Source organism: Necator americanus, chromosome V (assembly GCF_031761385.1).
Source record: "Necator americanus strain Aroian chromosome V, whole genome shotgun sequence".
NCBI classification, from domain to species: domain Eukaryota; kingdom Metazoa; phylum Nematoda; class Chromadorea; order Rhabditida; family Ancylostomatidae; genus Necator; species Necator americanus.
Window position 1 is genome coordinate 25614993 of NC_087375.1, and position 19324 is coordinate 25634316.

Here is a 19324-nt window from a genome sequence, read left to right on the forward strand (position 1 = left end):
GGCGCTAACATTGGATGAGAGCTAGACATGGTTTTCGAGTGACCAAATTGAGGAAATTTTCGTCTGTTTTCACAAAACAGAAATTTTTGCAGCTTCTATGAATTCTTTCAGTACCTCAAATACCCGGTTCTTCTCACAAAAAGACGCTCTTTCGAATGATGTTGAATTCACTTTTATTTACAAACTTCAAAATTTCAACACTGACTCCGCCCTCTTATAGGGCAGGCGATATTCTATAGCTGGAATGGTTATCGTGCCCTAGGCATGATCTGCCAGGCATCTCACACCTTCGATAGGTGACTCCTCTGGCGATTTGGCGTCACAGAGAGACAATAATGTTTGAGCATAAATGACGGTGACGAGAATTCTACACAGCTTTTAGTCATCGGAACCATACAGCTACTTCAATTTCACAAGCTCTCAGAAAGAAATACAAACAAACGAAACAAACCTCCTGAAAAAGACAGACATGTAACAAATTAAGACGTTTTATGGAAGAAAAAATCGAAACTTTTTAAATTTTTGAATTTTTCGTGTATTGCAGTTCAATTCGAATAATATTCACTTCTTCCTTTTCTTCCTTCTCCTTTTCTTTTTGTTTCTTGGTTTAATTTCGTCAGTCATTTTCCTTCCTAGCCGTTTCAAATTATCACTACTGTTTTTACAAATAAGAACTCTTTAGAATTCTCGTCACCGTTCATTTATGCTCAAACATTATTGTCTCTCTGTGACGCCAAATCGCCAGAGGAGTCACCTATCGAAGGTGTGAGATGCCTGGCAGACCATGCCTGGGCTGGGAAATTTCGAACCTATATATGATGTGGGGTACCAAAATGCTCTAAATAACCTCCTGATTACGGATGTAATAAACATTTTGTCCAATTTCGAGAAATAAGCGGAAATCCTATGAACACCCCTTCCTTCCATGGAGATGTATCTGCGGGATATGCCAATGGAAGGATTGCGGGGGTGTGAAAGTAATTAACGGGGCTTGAGGAAACTTTGCCCGTTTTCAGGCTACACGTTTGTCAAAAGTAAATTCTCGAAGTGTAGTTGAAATCAGCAGCTCATTTACTTTCGAATGGTACTTTCAAAATTTAATTTTGGCCACTTCCAAGAATTCCGACGGTTTGCGACGGATTAATCCGTCGGCGACGGATTTTGGGACACAAGTTAGTAGCGGTGTTGTAGGTTGCCTTCGTCAGAAAGTGGAAACGTGCATGCAAACGGCCGCTTGACTAGTAGCGAACAGTTTACATGATCTGTCGTATAACATTATTTTTATCAGTAGGATAAAGTCTTCCACTTCATTTTCTGCTAAAACATCACTCATTGATATCTCTTAGAGGGAAGCAGGAGGAAAACCCACATTTCGAGTAATACTTTCAAATTTTGTCTACATTATACTGGTATTAGAGTGACTGAAGCTGAAGTTTGAGTATCCTCCAAATGTAGAACTGACGCGGTTAGAAAGAAAACTATGAAATCTTTTGCCTTTATTTATGATTAAAAAAAAGAAGATTATTAGAGATACACAAGTCTAATTTCACAGAAAAGGGCGCTAATATGGGTTTTCGTTGATCACTGATGATGAGCGAAGAGAACACCACAGAAAGTCTGAAGTGACAGTGACTTTAGCCGGACGCTCAGACTGGTATATATTAGGGTGTTCGGGAAGTATCTGTCAAAGTACGGCAAAATTTCAAAACAACACAACTTTTTAACAACATTTTATCATTCGACGAAATAATCTCCATCAACATCGACAACCTTCTGCCATTGTCTCATAAGATCACGGATTCCTTTGGCTTAGAAATCCGGCGACTTGGACGCGGTGGTAGTCGCTCGGGCCAGGTCCGGCCTGTACTGTGGGTGAACTTCCCATCCGAGCTCCAAAACGCTGTCGAGCTTCGGGTGCTCCTTGCGGATCTTGTCGGCCAGTCTTTGCAGTTGAGTGCAGTAGACTCGGCAGTAATTGTCGTGTTGACCGGCAGCAGTTCGAAACGGTAGATTCCATGATCTCCCCACCAGATGCTCAGCATGACCTTCTCGTGGATCTCGCCTTTCACGAAAGGATCCGGAATTTCAGCGCCAGCGTACCACGCACGTTTATGAGTGTGGTTGACGTAGAGGACCCATTTTTCATCTCCAATGACAATGGTGTCCAGCCAGCCGAATCTGCGGCTTTTGGAGAGCAGCTGAGCGCAGATGTCCAGGTGTCTTTGGCGATTGCCGTCGCTCAATGAATGCGGGTGCCACTGACCAAGCCTTTTCACCATTCCGAGAGATCGCAGTTTATTGCTCTTGAGTTTCGATGAGCTTCAGCAGCGGGGTGCCAGATTCGAACTCGTAAAGGAGTACGTGTCAAATATGGGTGGAATGTTCGGCCATTATAGGATGAAGCAGGCAGGGAAGAGGGAGCCAGATATGTTATGTGTATACGAGCGGTAGTGTTCCTATATAATATATTTAAAACAGGAACTTCCTGAAAAATCCCAAAAAAATCTGCGCTAGTGCGAAATTTTCGGCAGATACTTTCCGTACACCCTAGTGTATACCAGATCAGACGTCCGGCTTAAGCCGATCTTCACACATTCTGCAGTGTCCGCTCAGCTTCACTGACCAATGAAAATTACTAGTAGAGGCATTTTTGGTAGAATTGGAGTTGTATTTCTAACAACGGTTTGTCTTCTATAAATTTAGACGAACGTTTTCATAGTTTCCTTCCCAACCGTATCAGTTCTACATATAGAGAACACACTCAAACTTGAGCTTCAAACACTGCTTTGATACCAACATATTATAGACACAATTTGAAAGCATCCCTCGAAGCATGAGTTCTCCTTCTGTTTTCCCGCAGCAGTTATCACAGAATGATGTTTTAACGTGAAGTGACGTTAACATCATTATCGTACTGATAAAGATAACGTTCCACGTCAGATCATGTAAGCTCTTCGCAACTATTTAAGCAGCCGTTCGCAATGATGCTTCCACTTTTTGAAGAAAGCATGTTACCAAGATGATTCAGATCTGCAAGGAGAGAGATACGTGGAGGAGTCATCGAGCTGAAAAGCAACACGGGTAGTGACACTGGTTGTGAAACGGTTGTAACACCATCCCGCTTTCGCGGCATGCGCACAAGTTATTGGTACCAATCCGTGAGATCGTCTCACCCCAATTTATAGCTTTGTACTTGCTCGTGGTGCCTCTGCGCAATAAACGCAATCAAGCGTGCGAGTGTACGCATTAGGAGCGTACGAGCTATATAACCTGCACTGTTGTATGGCGAAAGATTCCCATACATTGAAAAAGGGTGCTGATCCCCCTTTTTGAATTTCGTGACTGAGACACACACATGACAGAATAAGCCCGTTATTATATGTCATGATCATGATCATTGCTGTTGTTGCGGTTTGCTGGAGTTCACTCGACAGTGTCCGGCAGTTCAGCGTGACGAAACGAATGGTTGTTGCCAAGGATTTCATGCTCCCCTCAGGCAGTTGACCTTTCAGGTTGTGGGCTTTAGCGATGTGCTGGCGTTGTTCATTTTCAATAATTCAAAAAAGGGGTGTATGTGTCAGTCAAGAAATTCAAGAAGAAGGATGCGACGGGTCCACCGGCGTCGAGTTGGTGCCTCGACGCTAGAAAGCTATAAAATGGGGTGCGACGGGTCCATCGGCATCGAAATGGTGTGTGATACCCCGGTGGGCAAGACGGAAAAGATAGATGGTCGCAGCCATTTTATAGCCGTTGTAACTGGGCGCTTTTCACCTCTACGACTGCTCCGGGTGCGGGTGGATTTTCTCGTTCGTTTCCCTCAAGGTTATAACATGCCGTTCTCAGAAAGTGGAAACACGCATGCAAACGGCTGCTTAAATAGTAGCAAGATGTTTATGTGATCTGACGTGGAACGTTATTTTTATCAGAAGGATGATGTCTTTCACGTCATTTTATGCTAAAACATTCTTTGATAACTGTTTATAGAAAACAGGAGAAAAACCCATACATCGCGTAAGACCTTTAAATTTTGGGCATAATATATTGATAAGGAGTGTTTGAAGCTGAACTTCGAATTTTTCCCAAATGTAGAACTTACGCGTCTAAACAGAAGACTGAACGCCCGGCTAAAGCCGGATTTCAGACTTTCTGTTCTGTTTGCTTCGCTCGCCTTCACTGATCAACGAAAATTAAATTTAGTGTCGTTTTCTATTAAATTGGACTTGTGTACCTCCAACAACCTTTCTTCCTTTTTTATATTATGATTGAAAGCGAAAGATTTCACAGTTTTCTTTCTCAACGCGTCAGTTCTATACTTGGAGAACATTCGAGTTTCAGCTTCAAACACTCCTTACCAGTACATTATAGACAAAATTTTAATCATGTCATGAACCCGTCGCACCCCCTTCTATAGGTGTCTGGCGCCGGTGGACCCGACCCACCCCCTTCTACAGGTATCTGGCGCCGGCGCACCAATCCGACGCCCTCTTACCCGTCGCAGCCCATTTTCTAGCTCTCTGGCGCCGGCGCACCAATCCGACGCCAGTGAACCCGTCGCACCCCCTTTTATAGGTATCTGGCGCCGGTGGACCCGTCGCACCCCTTTTTTCGAATTTCGTGACACACAGACAAACACACATACACACACACGGACTAAGCTCGTTATTATATATCATGATCATGATATATATATATATATATATATATATACCAGTCTGAGCGTATGGCTAAGGACGGACTTCATACTTTCTTTGCTGTCCCTCCGCTCGTCATCACTGATTAATGAAAATAAATTAATAATAGCGACATTTTCTGTAAAATTAGAATTGTATTTTTCTAACAACGTTTTCTACTTTTTCTGAAAGGAAATTTAGACTGAAGGTTTCATAGTTTTCTTTGTAAACGCATGCGTACGTACGTACGTACGTACGTACATACATACATACATACATACATACATACATACATACATACATACATACATACATACATACATACATACATACATACATACATACATACATACATACATACATACATACATACATACATACATACATACATACATACATACACACACACACACACGTACATACATACATACATACATACATACATACATACATACACACACACACACACGTACATACATACATACATACATACATACATACATACATACACACACACACACGTACATACATACATACATACATACATACATACATACATACACACACACACACGTACATACATACATACATACATACATACATACATACACACACACACACACACGTACATACATACATACATACATACATACATACATACACACACACGTACATACATACATACATACATACATACGATCGAATTGGGCACTTCGAAATGTGTGGAAGTTTGGTGTCTGTTGTGATTGCAAGATGTAAAGCAGCAACTTGTCAATGGACTTACCTTCCTCGAAATCCCTTAACCGGATTTAAATGGTTCCACTTTGCTAATAGTGAACCCGGTCTAGTGGAGTTATAAGTCACGTTCCAATTCACTTTTGGATAATCTATATCGGAAGTTAATTAGCTAGCAAAAGTAGTGATAGATTCACTTACAATTTCGGCGTGTGAAAAAAAAAGAATAATCGCGTAGTTAGCCGATGTTCTGTCTCGCCCTTTTTTGTCACTGAGCAGTTGTAAAAACCAATAGGGTAGGTGACAAAAGCAGCGAATTGAAAAACGCGTCCTTCTTCAATATACTCATCCGTTGGACGTATGAAGTTAGAGTTGCCTCCCTGAAACATCAATATTCTTTTCTCTACCTACAAACAGGAGCTTGCCGTTCTGAATTCTAAGCCAGCGTCAAGCGTGTAGTTGGGGGAAACCATCCTGAAAACGACTTGCTCATCTCATTCTTCCTAGTATGAATAGCCACAAATATGGCACCAAAAATTTGTTAGTATGATTGAGCTTAGTCCGTGTTTGTGTGTGTGTGTGTGTGTGTTTGTCTGTGTGTCACGAAATTCGAAGAAAAGTCAGATAAAAAAAAGTTAGAAAAGTCGGCGTCAGATACCTATAGAAGGGGGTGGGACGAGTCCAACGGCGTCAAGTTATTGCGCCGGCGCCAGATACCTATGGAAGGGGATGCGACTGGTCCAACGGCGTCAGATTGGTGTGCCGGCACCAGATGGCTATAATATGGGGTGCGACGGGTCCACCGGTGCCAGATACCTATAGAAGGGGGTGCGATGGATCCAACGGCGTCTTTGGACCCGGTCATTGGTGCACAATAACTTAATGTGCATGACGCAAAAGATAAATGGTTGCAGCCGTTTCATAGCCGTGACCACTGGGCGCTTTGCTCTTCACCTTTATGACTCCTCTGCGTGCCCATTTCCTTCTCCGTTCGTCTCAAGTTAGTAGCATGCCGTTCTCATTAACTGGAAACACGCATGTGAGCGGTTACTTAAATAGTAGCAAGATGTTTATGTGATCTGACGTGGAAAGTTATCATTATCAGTAGAATGATGACTTTCACGTCATTTTATGCCAAAACATCATTCTGTGATAACTATTGGGGAAAATCAAGAGGAATACCCTACCCTTTTTGAGGTTTGGAACCATTTCCGCACTATTTCCTACTATTTACGCACAGTTTCACTCTTCGACACTAATAAGAAGATGCTCGTGAGTTCCATCCAATCACTGGTTAATGAAAATAAATTAATAATAGTGGCATTTTCTGTAAAATTAGAATTGTGATTTTCTAACAACGTTTTCTTCTTTTTTTAAAGGAACTTTGAGCTAAAGATCCATAGTTCTCTTTGTAAACGCGTCAGTTCTACAGGAGAACATTCAAAATTCGCCTTTACGCACTCCTTCGATACGAATGTAATATAGACACGACATGGAATCATTACTCAAAGTACAGGATTCCCCCTTGTTTCCCCCAACAGTTATCACAGAATGATGTTTCATTTTAAATGAAGAGAATGACATCATCGTATTGATAAAGATAGCGCTCCACATCAGATCATGCAAACAGTTGGCTACTATATAAGCAGCATTTGGAAATCATGGTTCCCTTTTCTGAAGAACGGAGGAGTCGTAGAGGTGAAAAGCAACGCGGAAAGTGGATACGACTATAAAACGTTTGCAACGACCAATTCACCTTTAGGGACATGCACACGAAGTTACTGTGCGATATTTCTACACCACGACACAGGAGTTCGACGCTGGTGGACTCGTCGCAACCGTTTCTACAGGTATCTGGCTCCGGCGCACCAATCCAACGACGGTGGACCCGTCGCACTCCAATTTATAGCTTTCCGGCGTCGAGGCAACAACTCGACGCCGGTGGATCCGTCGCACCCCCTTCTATAGGTATCTGATGCCAGCGCGCCAATCTGACGCCGGTGGACCCGTCACACCCCATATTATATCTATCTGGCGCCCGCGCACCAATCCAACGATGGTGGACCCGTCGCACCCCAATTTATTGCTTTCCGGCGTCTAGGCAACAACTCGACGCCGGTGGATCCGTCGCACCCTCCTTCTATAGGTATCTGGCGCCGCCCGTCGCACCTCATTTTATAGCTTTCTAATGTCGAGGCACCAAGCCGACGCCGGTGGACCCGTGGCACCCCCCTTTTTGAATTTCGTGACTTACACACAGACAGACACACGTGACAGAAAAAGCCCGTTATTATACATCATGATATCATGATCATGATCATGATAGATCATGATATATATAGAACAAATTTTTTTGGAAGGAAGGAATAAACGGGGAAATCCTGAAAATTGTGTAGGAAAGCGTACAGCGTGTGATGGAGAAATTCCTCGGCAACAGCATACTGGAGAGTAATATTTTTTGCACCAAGTTATTCCGAGTTCTTTAGTACCTTATACTTTTCTGCGCAGGAGAAAAAATCAGAATTTTGGCAAAAATTCCTATTTTAGGAAAACAGGACCGCGTTCTAAAAATAACCGAATTTTTCCTTTTCCTGGTTCTGGCAAATTTGAGGTAGAGAACATTCACAAAAACGTCCACAAATTTTGGCAGCATGACCTTTTTGTAGAGCAAACCCTTTTCTATGGAAATCCACAAAAGTATGGTATATATCGTATAGTATATATATATATATATATATATATATATATATATATATATATATATATACAATACTCTGCATGAACATTGAAAAAACACCGGTGAGCGACGGTGCACCGTCGGCCACCGTCGCTTGCTCATAACTGCTCATAGAATGAAAACAACTAATATATCATTAGATTCCTCTCTTTGAGATCTATACAAAAGCGACATGTTGTTGAGAAAGGAGCAAAATGGCGCCAAATATGCGCCAAAAAGCAATAATTGGAACCTAACATAGCCTAAGGTTATAGTTGAAAAAGTGTTCAGAGACTCAAACTTGCAAATTTGGTCAGAACAGCAAGAAATAGTTGTAGGCGAGTACTTGAAATTGCTGATTTGTTATCTTTTAGCCATTTGTACGTCATTTTTAGTCATTTTAATTGTTGTATAAAATAGCGGTTCCTCCTTACTTTGAACGTTTGTTGCAAGGAAAGACGTCGTCAGAACAGCTTATAAAATTGCGGTTGAGCACAACTATTCCTGTATTTTGTGAGATGTGTATTGCATACAGACAGACGAATCCCGCTCGTACACTAGAGTATCGCAAAGTCTGAAAATCCCACTTTTCACCTTTTTCCTTTCATTTCATCTCTACTTTGCACCTCCAGTAACCACCAGAACAGAGTTCAAATCGAAAAAACCGAAGCAGAGCGGTTAAAACAGATAATGTACATTAGTTCATAAGGTTTGTTTTCCTCTGAATAGATTTTCTCGCTCTATTATAACACCTTCTTTTCATAACAGTCCGTAGAAAGGATGAGTATGAAGCTTACTATTAAATTTTAGCAACTATTTCAATACTATGCTCCTTGATTTACAAAAAATCAAGTTCGCCACAACATTTCGAGTTGAATGATATCGTTTCCAAGACTATTCGAGATTTATTTTTCTATCTGAGTTCGCGGCCCGGCTATTTTCGCACCTCTACCATGGCTGGCCTATTGCACCATTGGCAACTACAATGTTGGAAAGGCAACATTTATAATATATAGACGTCGCATATTTTTGTTTGGAAACAGTTCTGAATTAATCTTTTGCAGATAGTACGTAATGAAATCAAAGACTAAGATTAATCGAATTCTAGTGAAGATGAGACTATTAATATTGTTACCTGATCTGACCGCTCCACTTCAGCTGTCATTAATACGAAAAGATCTGAACTATCTTATCCTTTGTTTTATACATGTAGTTCGAACAATGACTACTATCTTTTTATATAATTCATTGTTCTTGTTATTTAAAAATTGACTCCAACTACACCGAAAAAACGAGCTACCCAGCTGGCGCTAATAAATCCAACATGAGAGAATGAATATTAACGTTTTGATAGTGATGTGAATTGGTACTATATATTGCAGTGAAGTGTTCGTTTTTTTCCGTTCCATGTACATATTTGAATTTCTTGGGATAAAATGTGGAGTTGACATCCACACAATGTTTCCTTCCAATGTTACAGCATTCACTGCCAATGGTGCAATAGGCCAGCCATTGTTGAGGAGCGAAAATAGCCGGGCCGCGAAGTCAGATAGAAAATTTAATAGTAAGCTTCATACTCATCCTTTCTACGGACTGTTATGAAAAGAAGGTGTTATAATAGAGCGAGAAAATCTATTCAGAGGAAAACAAACCTTATGAACTAATGTACATTATCTGTTTTAAGCGCTCTGCTTGGGTTTTTTCGATTTGAACTCTGTTCTGGTGATTACTGGAGGTGCAAAGTAGAGATGAAATGAAAGGAAAAAGATAAAAAGTGGGATTTTCAAACTTTGCGATACTCTAGTGTACGAGCGGGATTCGTCTGTCTGTATGCAATACACATCCCACAAAATACAGGAATAGTTGGGCTCAACCGCAATTTTATAAGCTGTTCTGACGACGTCTTTCCTTGCAACAAACGTTCAAAGTAAGGAGGAACCGCTATTTTATACAACAATTAAAATGACTAAAAATGACGTACAAATGGCTAAAAGATAACAAATCAGCAATTTCAAGTACTCGCCTACAACTATTTCTTGCTGTTCTGACCAAATTTGCAAGTTTGAGTCTCTGAACACTTTTTCAACTATAACCTTAGGCTATGTTAGGTTCCAATTATTGCTTTTTGGCGCATATTTGGCGTCATTTTGCTCCTTTCTCAACAACATGTCGCTTTTTATATAGATCTCAAAGGGAGGAATCTAATGATATATAAATTGTCCTGAAGTTTTCATTCTATGAGCAGTTATGAGCAAGCGACGGTGGCCGACGGTGCACCGTTACTCACCGTCGGTTTTTCAATGTTCATGCAGAGTATTGTATATATAGAATATATATATATATATATATATATATATAATATCCACCTCTAGGTCCTCTTATCACGAAACTATTCGCGATCCTCCAAACGTAACAATAGAAGTGGAATCTGAGCTTTCTTAGCCATCGAATTCTATTAAATCTATTTTTAAACTGCTGGAAAAATATGTATAATTAAATTCACCCCTTTCTAGGACCTTCTAAGAGTAGTTTCAAGCTAAAATTTGAGAGTCCTCATCTTCTGTTTGCGCTGCTCTTCAGGCGTTAAAAGGGTTGAGCCTTGTCACGTGAGCTGATGACGTCGGTGATTCCTCTTAAGCGTGGAAGGGATGCTGAGGCCCGTCTAAGTTCACACAAGTCAACCAGACCGTCACCGTTGTCCGGTGTGAGCTACGCTGGAAAATACCATTTTCCTACCACGCCGGATTGTTGTTCGAGTTTCATTTTCGAATTTGTGTCGATTCCAACAATGACCACTTGCTGGTTGAGTATTGTAGACATAATCGCATTGATTTCACCGTAGAAGGCGTCCCTAGTGTTGTTCTCAGCGGCTTCCGTAGGTGCGAGGACACTTACGATCCAGAGTTTACCTCCTCTGCGATCTTGCAGTCGTACGAAGGCGCATGTAGACGACGTTGAGCCAAATTCCTCCGCCAGGTTGCTGCAGTCGTTCCTCACAGCTATCGCGCAGCCATGTACTTTCTTCTCATCAACATCGCTACAGCATTTGTTGTAATTTTCGACGTTGATGAGGGGCCGGTCTCTCATGCGTTTCCTGCAGCGCAACAAAAGGCACACAGAGATATTGCAGAAGTCTGGATAGAGCGGCTTGTTGGAGTTCACTAAACAGTGTTCAGCAGTTCAGCGTGACGAAACGAATGGGTCACCTTGATCACCTTGACTCCCGTTGATCTTCGAACTGGTCGAGCGGGCGCCAGTAATTCTTCCATTTGTCCCGATCGCGTGCCAGAGTAGCCCAGTGGTTCTTCCTTTCGCGTGGGACACGAAGAGCATCATATTTTTCTTTCAAGGACTTCGTGAAGAAATCTGACCATCGGGTCGGCGGTCTTCCTGTAGTGCGCTTAATATCGCGGGGAACCCAGTCGCTCACGGCTCTGGTCCAACGGTTGTCATCAAAGCGCATCACGTGTCCGGCCCACCTTATTTTACTTTCCTTGGCAAACGCGGCGGCGTCTCTAATCTTCGATCGCTGACGTAGGAGGGAACTTCGAATCCCGTCCCTCACTTGCGTGAAACGGGATACTCCTAGCATCACTCTCTCAATTGCGCGTTCAATGACGCTCACCGCGTTTTCTTCCTGCTTGCGAAATGCCCAGGTTTCCGAAGCATAGGTCAAAGCAGGAAGTACGGTGGTGTTGAAGAGGTGAGCACGGAGCCGGGTGTTCCTGGTCTTCTTCACTACATCCTCGATGCTCTTGTACGCTCCCCAAGCCGCTCGTCTCCTCCTGCCCAGCTCGGGGGTCAGGTCGTTCATCATGTTCAGTTCCCGACCCAGATAAACGTAGCTGGTGCATTCGGATATGTTCGTTCCGTTGAGCGTGAATGGGGCATCCGAGACCCATCCGTTCCGCATGAACATCGTCTTTTGTAGATTCAGCTGAAGACCGATGCATCCACATGTTTCGTCGAATTCGGTCAGCATTCGTTCCGCTTGGCTGATGCTAGGTGTTATCAGTACGATGTCATCAGCAAAGCGCAAATGGTGTAGCTGCCGACCATCAACCTTCACTCCCATGTCGTCCCATTCCAACTTTCGCATTGCGTTCTCGAGGGTGGCTGTGAATATTTTGGGTGAAATTGTATCACCCTGTCGGACCCCCCCTCTTCACGTCAATGATGATGTTCTTGTAGAATGGCGAAATTCCGGTCGTGAAGTTACTGTACAACTCTCGAAGTACCTTAATATACTGAGTAGGGACGCCTTGGTTGTCCAAGGCTTCCACGACCGCTTCCGTCTCAACCGAGTCGAAAGCCTTCTTTAAGTCGATGAAGGTGAGACAGAGCGGCATCTTGTACTCTCGTGATACCTCGATGAGTTTCGAAACAGTGTGAATGTGGTCAATCGTGCTGAATCCTTTTCGAAACCCTGCTTGCTCGCATGGCTGTCCTTCATCCAAGACTTTTTCAATCCTATTAAGGATTACTCTTGTAAAGAGCTTGTAGATGACGGACAGTAGGCAGATTGGGCGATAGTTGCCGATGTCATGTGGATCTCCCTTTTTATACAACAACACGGTCTTGCTGGTCTTCCACTGTTTAGGAACCTTGCATTCCGACAGATAACGTGTAAAGAGCCTCGCCAGGGTGTTGATGAGTACTGGCGGAAGGCTCTTCAGGTGTTCTGGTCTTATTCTGTCGGGACCGGGTGCCGTACGATTTCTTACCGACATGATAGCATGTCGTATTTCGGACGGGAGAACCTCTGGAATGACTTGTCCATCTTCCCTCAGATGGTGAGGAGGCAAGTGGACATGGCTGTCGAAGAGATCAGAGTAGAAGTCGTAGATGATTTTCTCCATCCCCCTTCTCGATGCAATGGCTGTTCCCTTTGGGTTCCGGAGAGCAGTCATCCTCGTCTTGCGACTGGCGAAGTCTCGACGGGCATAGCGGATGCTTTTCCCCGCCTCTGCAGCTTCAGCCAGTACTTCTGCTCTTCTCTCTTTAAGGTCTTCCTTTATCGCCTCTCGGCAAAGCCTTGCGAGCTCGGACGTGAGTTCTTGGTTCCCTGCGGCTCGTGCTGCTCCACGCTGGCGTATCAGCTCAAGAGTTTCAAGAGACAGGCGTCTCCTGGTGGTTTTAAAACTCTCAGCCTTCTTCGCGCAGTCGTGAAGGTGTTCGACAAGCCGGTCATATTCCTCGTCGATGTTGTCCATTGCAGAATCTTCCCAAAAGCCGGCCAGCGTAGCGAAGAGATCCCAGTTGATGGTAGTCCTGGGATTTCTCTTTCTGAACTTGGCGGCTTTCTCTGCTCTCCTTGTGAAGGAAAATCTTCCTTGGCACAACAGCGACGTCCGTCAGGCAGAACCCTTTACTGACGATGATGTGGCATTTTTCATTACGGTACCCTCCATCGGGTGACTCCCACGTCCAGCGTAAAGAGGACGTCTTCTTGAATTGCGAGTTCCCATGGATGGTCTTAGTCGTCATGATGAACTCGGCGAGCCTCTCTCCCTGGTCATTCCATTGTAGGCCGTGGGTCCCGATGTGAAGTTCCTCCGGCGTTCTTCTTGGGCCAACCTTAGCGTTGAAATCGCCAACTATGACCTTGTAGAAGGCATAATCTTCTTGGTAGAACTTCTCCAGGTCCATATAGAAAGCTTCGACTTCTTCTTCTTCGTAGCTTGATGTTGGAGCGTAAACGACGAAGATAGTCAAAGCTGGTATTGGGCCACATCTTCTCATCCGCAGACGTCCGATTCGGGTCGTAAGTTGTTCAAAAGAGTCGATGTTCTTTGCCATACTCGTGTTGACGAGGACGCCAACTCCACCAACACCTCTACAGTCGCATGTTCCTAAGAACAGTTCTTCTCCAGTTTCATATACGGCGTTGAGAGGGTGACGTCGTCTCGTCTCGGTCAGTCCGATGACGTCGTACTTGATCTTCTTGGCTTGCATCATCAGATCTTCGATGGCCGCTTCCGATGCAAGCGTACGTGCGTTATAAGTACAGATCGCCATCCTAGTCCTTTTCCGTTTTGGTAGCCTACATGACTCCTGCAACCCCGTCCTACCTGGCGCTACCGTACCAGGCTTTCCTCCGGAATCAGGAGACTCTTTTCTATTACTGTGTTTTGCTTAAAAATTTTAAAACCCATGGGCAGGTTGCAAGCCTCTAGTCCCATGAGTTTCTGGGAGAACTTTCGTTCGCCCGGTGTGGACATGTGGAGCTTATTTGTTGGAGGCGACTCCAAACCGCCTCCCTTGCACCTCCCAGTCACTTGATTGCAGGCTTTTGGCCGGACCGACGTGCGGGATACAAGGATGTCATGAGTCAGTCCTGGCTCAGCAGAAACAGGGAGTCCATCCCCTGAAACCACCTGGGAATTCCGTCTCTGGGCAAGCGCAAGGTCGCTTTTGGTCCGCGATTAGCCCCCTATTCGCCACCCGGGGACGCGCCACGTAGCCTCGCGACTAACCGGCTGTGATCCCTCTAGTGAGGGAGATCCGTGGAACGAATGGGTATTGCCAAAGAATTCACGCTTCTTCAGGCAGTTGACCTTTCAGCTTATGGATTTTGGGGGTGACAGGAACTTTTTGCAATGTATGGGATTTTTTTTGCTATATAACAGTGTAGGTTATATAGCTCGTACGTTCCCAATGCCTACACCCGCACGCCTGATTGCGTTTAGTTACAGCAGGGCCACCAAGAGCAGGTAGCAGTCAGATGTTTGTGGACGCGGCCCCAATTCTTCAAAATCAAATTCAAGCTTTTTATTCGTACTCCAATCCATAAGCAAATACAGCTTTAGAAGGGTAATGGTAACTGCAGCACAAAAAAAAAACTTACCGAAAAACTCCATTCGCACCACTCATATTTTTTACAATCTCTACATATTATTTGAAACACGTGCCCAACTCTGAAGACCAGCGTTTTTAAATTGACTGAAAAAAGAGGGGAGTCACTTTCTCCTTGTAGTCATTGCAGAATGATCACGTTAGTTACTAACCTTCTCTTGTGTTACACACTTTGAACAGTGTTGTAAAGCAAGCAATTATTATAAAAGGATAAAATCTGCAAAGCACTTTATTCAGAGGTGAGTAGGTCATGCCTACAATCGTTATCATTTCAGTGGAGCCTCTTTCTCTCTCTCTCTCTCTCTCTCTCTCTCTCTCTCCCTCTCTCTCCCTTTGGAGCATGAGTGAGTGTTTTATGTAGAGTCGTTTTATGTAGAATGTAGAATCCGCCTTACTGTTCAGTGGCGACTCCTCTACGCCGTGTGACACGCCTCACCCAATTATGTTGGTCTTTGACCGCGCATCACTTCGACGTCGCCTCTCTCCATTTTACAGCTGTTAGCATCTGTCAGAAAGAAGACATGGGAAGTTAAACCCAATTCTCAGGCATCATTGATGGGAAATAAATGCCACAGCAAAATGAACTGTTTCTGCGATATCATAGATAATGTCAACAAAACAACAACATCAACAAAGTTGAGGCAGGAAGATCTAGGTATGAGATAGATATAAAATAGATATAAAATAGGCATGAAGATCTCCACAAAACACAACACTAAATCATCTCAACAGTCAATCATTAAAAAAATAGGAAGATTTTACACCATCATTATCTTCAATTCCTTTGTTATCTTATCACACTAGCTCTCAACTATAATAAGAAGTAATTAGTATATTAAGCTGCCAGAGCACTGCAGTTCAAAGCGTATGTCAGTCACTGGTGCAGCTTTTCAATGGTAGAATTGAATGTCCTCACATCGCATAGAAATTTTAAAACGTCACTTTTTTCTGTCATTGCGCTGTTTCTTTACTCCTCAGAAATTCAGACATAGATTGAAAATTTCGTAGTTTCCTTCCTCTCCTTCGTAATTCTACATTAGGGAAACCTTAAAATTTGATTTTACAGCTCTATTCCTTCGAAGCCGTAGCAATTTGAAACCGTTATTCAAAGTATAGGTTTCTCTCTTGTTTCCCTTCCTCCCTCCCCTCCCCCAAACAATTGCCACAGATTGATGTCTTAATATGAAACGACGTGAACATCATCATCTGATAAAGATATGGTTTTGTGGGCTGTATGATACTATTTAAGCAAACGTTTGCATGTGCGCTTCCAGTTTCTGAAGAATACATTTTACCAAGCGGGGGCAAACGTGCAGGGAAATAGATATCCGGATGGGCCGAAACATAAAACATGCAGTCTCCACGGCTATGAAATAGTTCACAACGTCTCATTTAGTTTTGCCAAATCTACATGGATTTGTCCGATACTGCTGCGCCGCAATATATCAATTCTACACCTGAATCAGTGCCACCCTATTTTGTTGATTTGTGGTGCCAGGGGGCAGCGTCTAATTCTGATTGCTATCTGCACGTGATGGCCCTGCTTCAACCAAACGCAATCAGGCGTTCTAGTGTACGCATTGGGAACGTACGAGCTATATAACCCTCACTGTATGGCGAAAGATTCCCATACGTTGCGAAAAGGTGCGGTCATCCAGCACATTTTCAAAGCCCATAACTTGAAAGGTTAACTGCCTGAAGGGAGCATGGAATCTTTTGCAACAACCATTCGTTTCGTCACGCTGACCTGCCGAACATTATCGAGTGAACTCCAACAAGCCCCTCTATCCAGACTTCTGCGATATTTCTATGTGCATTTCGCTGCACTGCAGGAAACACGAGTGAGAGATCGGCCCGTCATCAGCATCGAAAATTACACCATATACTGGGGCGATGCTGATGAGAAGAAAGTACATGGCTGCGCGATAGCTGTGAGGAACGATTACAAGAACCTGGTGGAGGAATTTGGCTCAACGTCGTCTAGATGCGCCTTTCTACGACTGCGGGATCGCAGAGGACGTAAACTCTGGATCGTAAGTGCTCACGCACCTACGGAAACCGCTGAAGACAACAGTAAGGACGCCTTCTATGATGAACTCAATGCGTTGATGTCTAAAATACCAAGCCAGCAGGTGGTCATTGTCGGAATCGACGCAAATACGAAGATGGGACTCGAACAGCAATCCGATGTGCTAGGAAAATGGTACTATGCAGCGGAGCGCACGTCGAAGAACGGTGACCGTCTGGTCGACTTGTGCGAACAGACGGGCCTCATCATCGCTTCCACGTTCAAGAGGAATCCTCGACGCCATCAGCTCACGTGGCAGGGGTCAACCCTTTTAACGCCTGAAGAGCAGCGCAAGCGGAAGATGAGGACTTTTAAACTTCAACTCGACTACGTTCTGTCGAGGAACATTCCTCAGTCAGATATCAGAAAATCTAGAGCTGTTTGGGACGTCGCGTTCGACTCTGACCACCGTCCAGTTCTTCTCAGCTTCAAGATACGATTCCACAAGAGAAACCGAGGAGTTCCTCTTCAACCGAAAATCGACATGGCAGGTATGAAAGACGATGAATGCAGAAGAAAATTCCGCCAACGTGTGTCTATTCATGTTGGAGTACGGACCAGGAAGAAGCTTAGCGATGCGGATTCCTTCACAAATTGCATTCACGACGCTGCAAGGGAAACGCTCCCGCTTCTATTGCCGCAGAAGAAGTTTGCCTTTGCATCTGCGGAAACAAAAACCCAGGTACAATTCTGTATGTGTCGCGCGCAGCGCTGGTGACTTCAACTAGGAAAAGCGTCTTAGAAGCAAGCTGCGTCGTCAACTGCAACAAGACCGCAGTAACGAATGGACGTCAAGAGCGATGGAGTTTGTGAAGGCGTGGAAGAACAGGAACCCGCGGAAAGCCTACGCTCTACTAAAACAGTATAGCGGCAAAATGAAAAGATGTTCCCATGTCCTCAACACTGCTAATGGAGTAGCTGTCGGTGAAGCAACCCTTCCAATTTGGAAGAAACACTTCAAGACCTTGCTGAACCGGCTAGCACCGTCAGCTCCTGAACTCGAACACGTTCATAGACCGACATATGCGGTTAACGAGAAGCCACCGACCGAGTCGGAGGTCCTGGTCTGTACTCAGAAAATGAAGAATGGAAAATCTGGTGGAGACGACGGGATTAGCGCAGAAATGCTAAAATATCTCCCTCCGTCTGGGATTCGTGAGATGACAAAGATCATCCCTTCAATATGGATAAACGAAAGGATACCTGATTCGTGGAGACAGGCTATCATAATTCCCCTCCACAAGAAGTTATCCGTCACGGAACTAGAAACAAGTAACTATCGAGGGATTTCTTAGCTGCATGTACAAGGTTTTGAAGCGAATTATCCTGGACCGACTCATTAAACATCGCGAAGAAACAACGCGCGACGAGCAAGCTGGCTTTCGTCCTGGCCGACCTACGATTGACCAGGTGTTCATCGTCAGGAGAGTTATCGAAATCTGGCAGCGGTATTCAAAGCCAATGCAACTAGCGTTCCTGGACTTTGAAGCCGCTTTCGGCTCTCCTCATCGAGGCCGTCTTCTCAACGCGCTCTGCGCCTGTGGAGTACCAGGAAAGTTCGTTCGATTGCTTGATGACATGAATCAACGAACAGCCGCTGCAGTTCAAACACTAGCCGGATGTACAACACCGTTTAAGGTGGTAACTGGAGTATGAAAAGCGGCAGTGGTAGGACCCTTCCCGTTCAATTTTGCCATCGGCGACATTATGCGAAGAACAGTAGATCAGTGTCTTGCCGATATCATTCCAACACCATCAGGACTCCCCTTGACCGATCTCGAGTACGTTGTTGTTATATTCGCGGAAAGCAGTACGAAACTTCAACATGTTGTCAACCTTGTATCGAAGCTGGCTGCAGCCTATGGACTACGCCTACGCCCTGATAAATGCAAGCAGATGTGGATCTCTTCGAGACCACGAACGGGAATCAGGGTGGACGGACAACCGATAGAACTCGTCGATGAGTTCTTTTACCTGGGCTGTACGTTGAAGAACAACGGCAGCTACGAGAAAGATACTCAGCAAAGATGCGCTAAGACCGTTTCCGCATTCAATTCCTTAACGAAATGCCTGTGGTCGACCCCCATCACCAACGAAGTTAAGTTGCGAGTCTACCTATCCGTAATTCGCCCCATCCTGATGTATGTACGGATCGGAGGCTTGGGCAGCACCATCTACAGTGATGGAGAGAATTGATTGCACGGAACGAAAGCCGCTTGGAAGGCAGCTCGACTACTTTTGGCTTAGGATATACCACAATGAAGACCTTTACGCAGAGAT

General features: G+C 44.2%; 7 protein-coding genes across 9 annotated transcripts; 3 read left to right on the forward strand and 4 right to left on the reverse strand.

Annotated features, from left to right (window-relative positions):
* Window positions 1-1784: 1784 nt before the first annotated feature.
* RB195_015175 (uncharacterized protein) lies at window positions 1785-2279 on the reverse strand (the record flags this gene model as incomplete). The annotated part of the gene is made up of 1 exon (XM_064205760.1): window positions 1785-2279. The coding sequence occupies one exon, from the start codon at window positions 2277-2279 to the stop codon at window positions 1785-1787; it is 495 nt and encodes a 164-aa protein (XP_064061641.1).
* Window positions 2280-10830: 8551 nt separating this feature from the next.
* RB195_015176 (uncharacterized protein) lies at window positions 10831-11208 on the reverse strand (the record flags this gene model as incomplete). Its single annotated transcript, XM_064205761.1, has 1 exon — window positions 10831-11208. One exon carries the CDS (start codon window positions 11206-11208, stop codon window positions 10831-10833), a length of 378 nt encoding a protein of 125 aa, XP_064061642.1.
* A 124-nt stretch (window positions 11209-11332) lies between these two features.
* Window positions 11333-12220, reverse strand: RB195_015177 (uncharacterized protein; the record flags this gene model as incomplete). Its single annotated transcript, XM_064205762.1, has 1 exon — window positions 11333-12220. One exon carries the CDS (start codon window positions 12218-12220, stop codon window positions 11333-11335), a length of 888 nt encoding a protein of 295 aa, XP_064061643.1.
* A 43-nt stretch (window positions 12221-12263) lies between these two features.
* RB195_015178 (uncharacterized protein) lies at window positions 12264-14139 on the reverse strand (the record flags this gene model as incomplete). 2 transcript variants are annotated; one of them, XM_064205763.1, is made up of 2 exons in its annotated part: window positions 12264-13392; window positions 13526-14139. In XM_064205763.1, 2 exons carry the CDS (start codon window positions 14137-14139, stop codon window positions 12264-12266), a joined length of 1743 nt encoding a protein of 580 aa, XP_064061644.1. The 2 variants fall into 2 exon arrangements, with proteins under 2 accessions (XP_064061644.1, XP_064061645.1); XM_064205764.1 differs by having other exon boundaries at window positions 12264-13407.
* A 2543-nt stretch (window positions 14140-16682) lies between these two features.
* Window positions 16683-18700, forward strand: RB195_015179 (uncharacterized protein; the record flags this gene model as incomplete). 2 transcript variants are annotated; one of them, XM_064205766.1, is made up of 3 exons in its annotated part: window positions 16683-17726; window positions 17773-18316; window positions 18399-18700. In XM_064205766.1, 3 exons carry the CDS (start codon window positions 16683-16685, stop codon window positions 18698-18700), a joined length of 1890 nt encoding a protein of 629 aa, XP_064061646.1. The 2 variants fall into 2 exon arrangements, with proteins under 2 accessions (XP_064061646.1, XP_064061647.1); XM_064205765.1 differs by lacking the exons at window positions 17773-18316; window positions 18399-18700 and having other exon boundaries at window positions 16683-17762.
* On the forward strand, window positions 18344-18700 carry RB195_015180 (uncharacterized protein; the record flags this gene model as incomplete). Its single annotated transcript, XM_064205767.1, has 1 exon — window positions 18344-18700. The coding sequence occupies one exon, from the start codon at window positions 18344-18346 to the stop codon at window positions 18698-18700; it is 357 nt and encodes a 118-aa protein (XP_064061648.1).
* Window positions 18701-18751: 51 nt separating this feature from the next.
* Window positions 18752-19240, forward strand: RB195_015181 (uncharacterized protein; the record flags this gene model as incomplete). The annotated part of the gene is made up of 1 exon (XM_064205768.1): window positions 18752-19240. The coding sequence occupies one exon, from the start codon at window positions 18752-18754 to the stop codon at window positions 19238-19240; it is 489 nt and encodes a 162-aa protein (XP_064061649.1).
* Window positions 19241-19324: the final 84 nt, after the last annotated feature.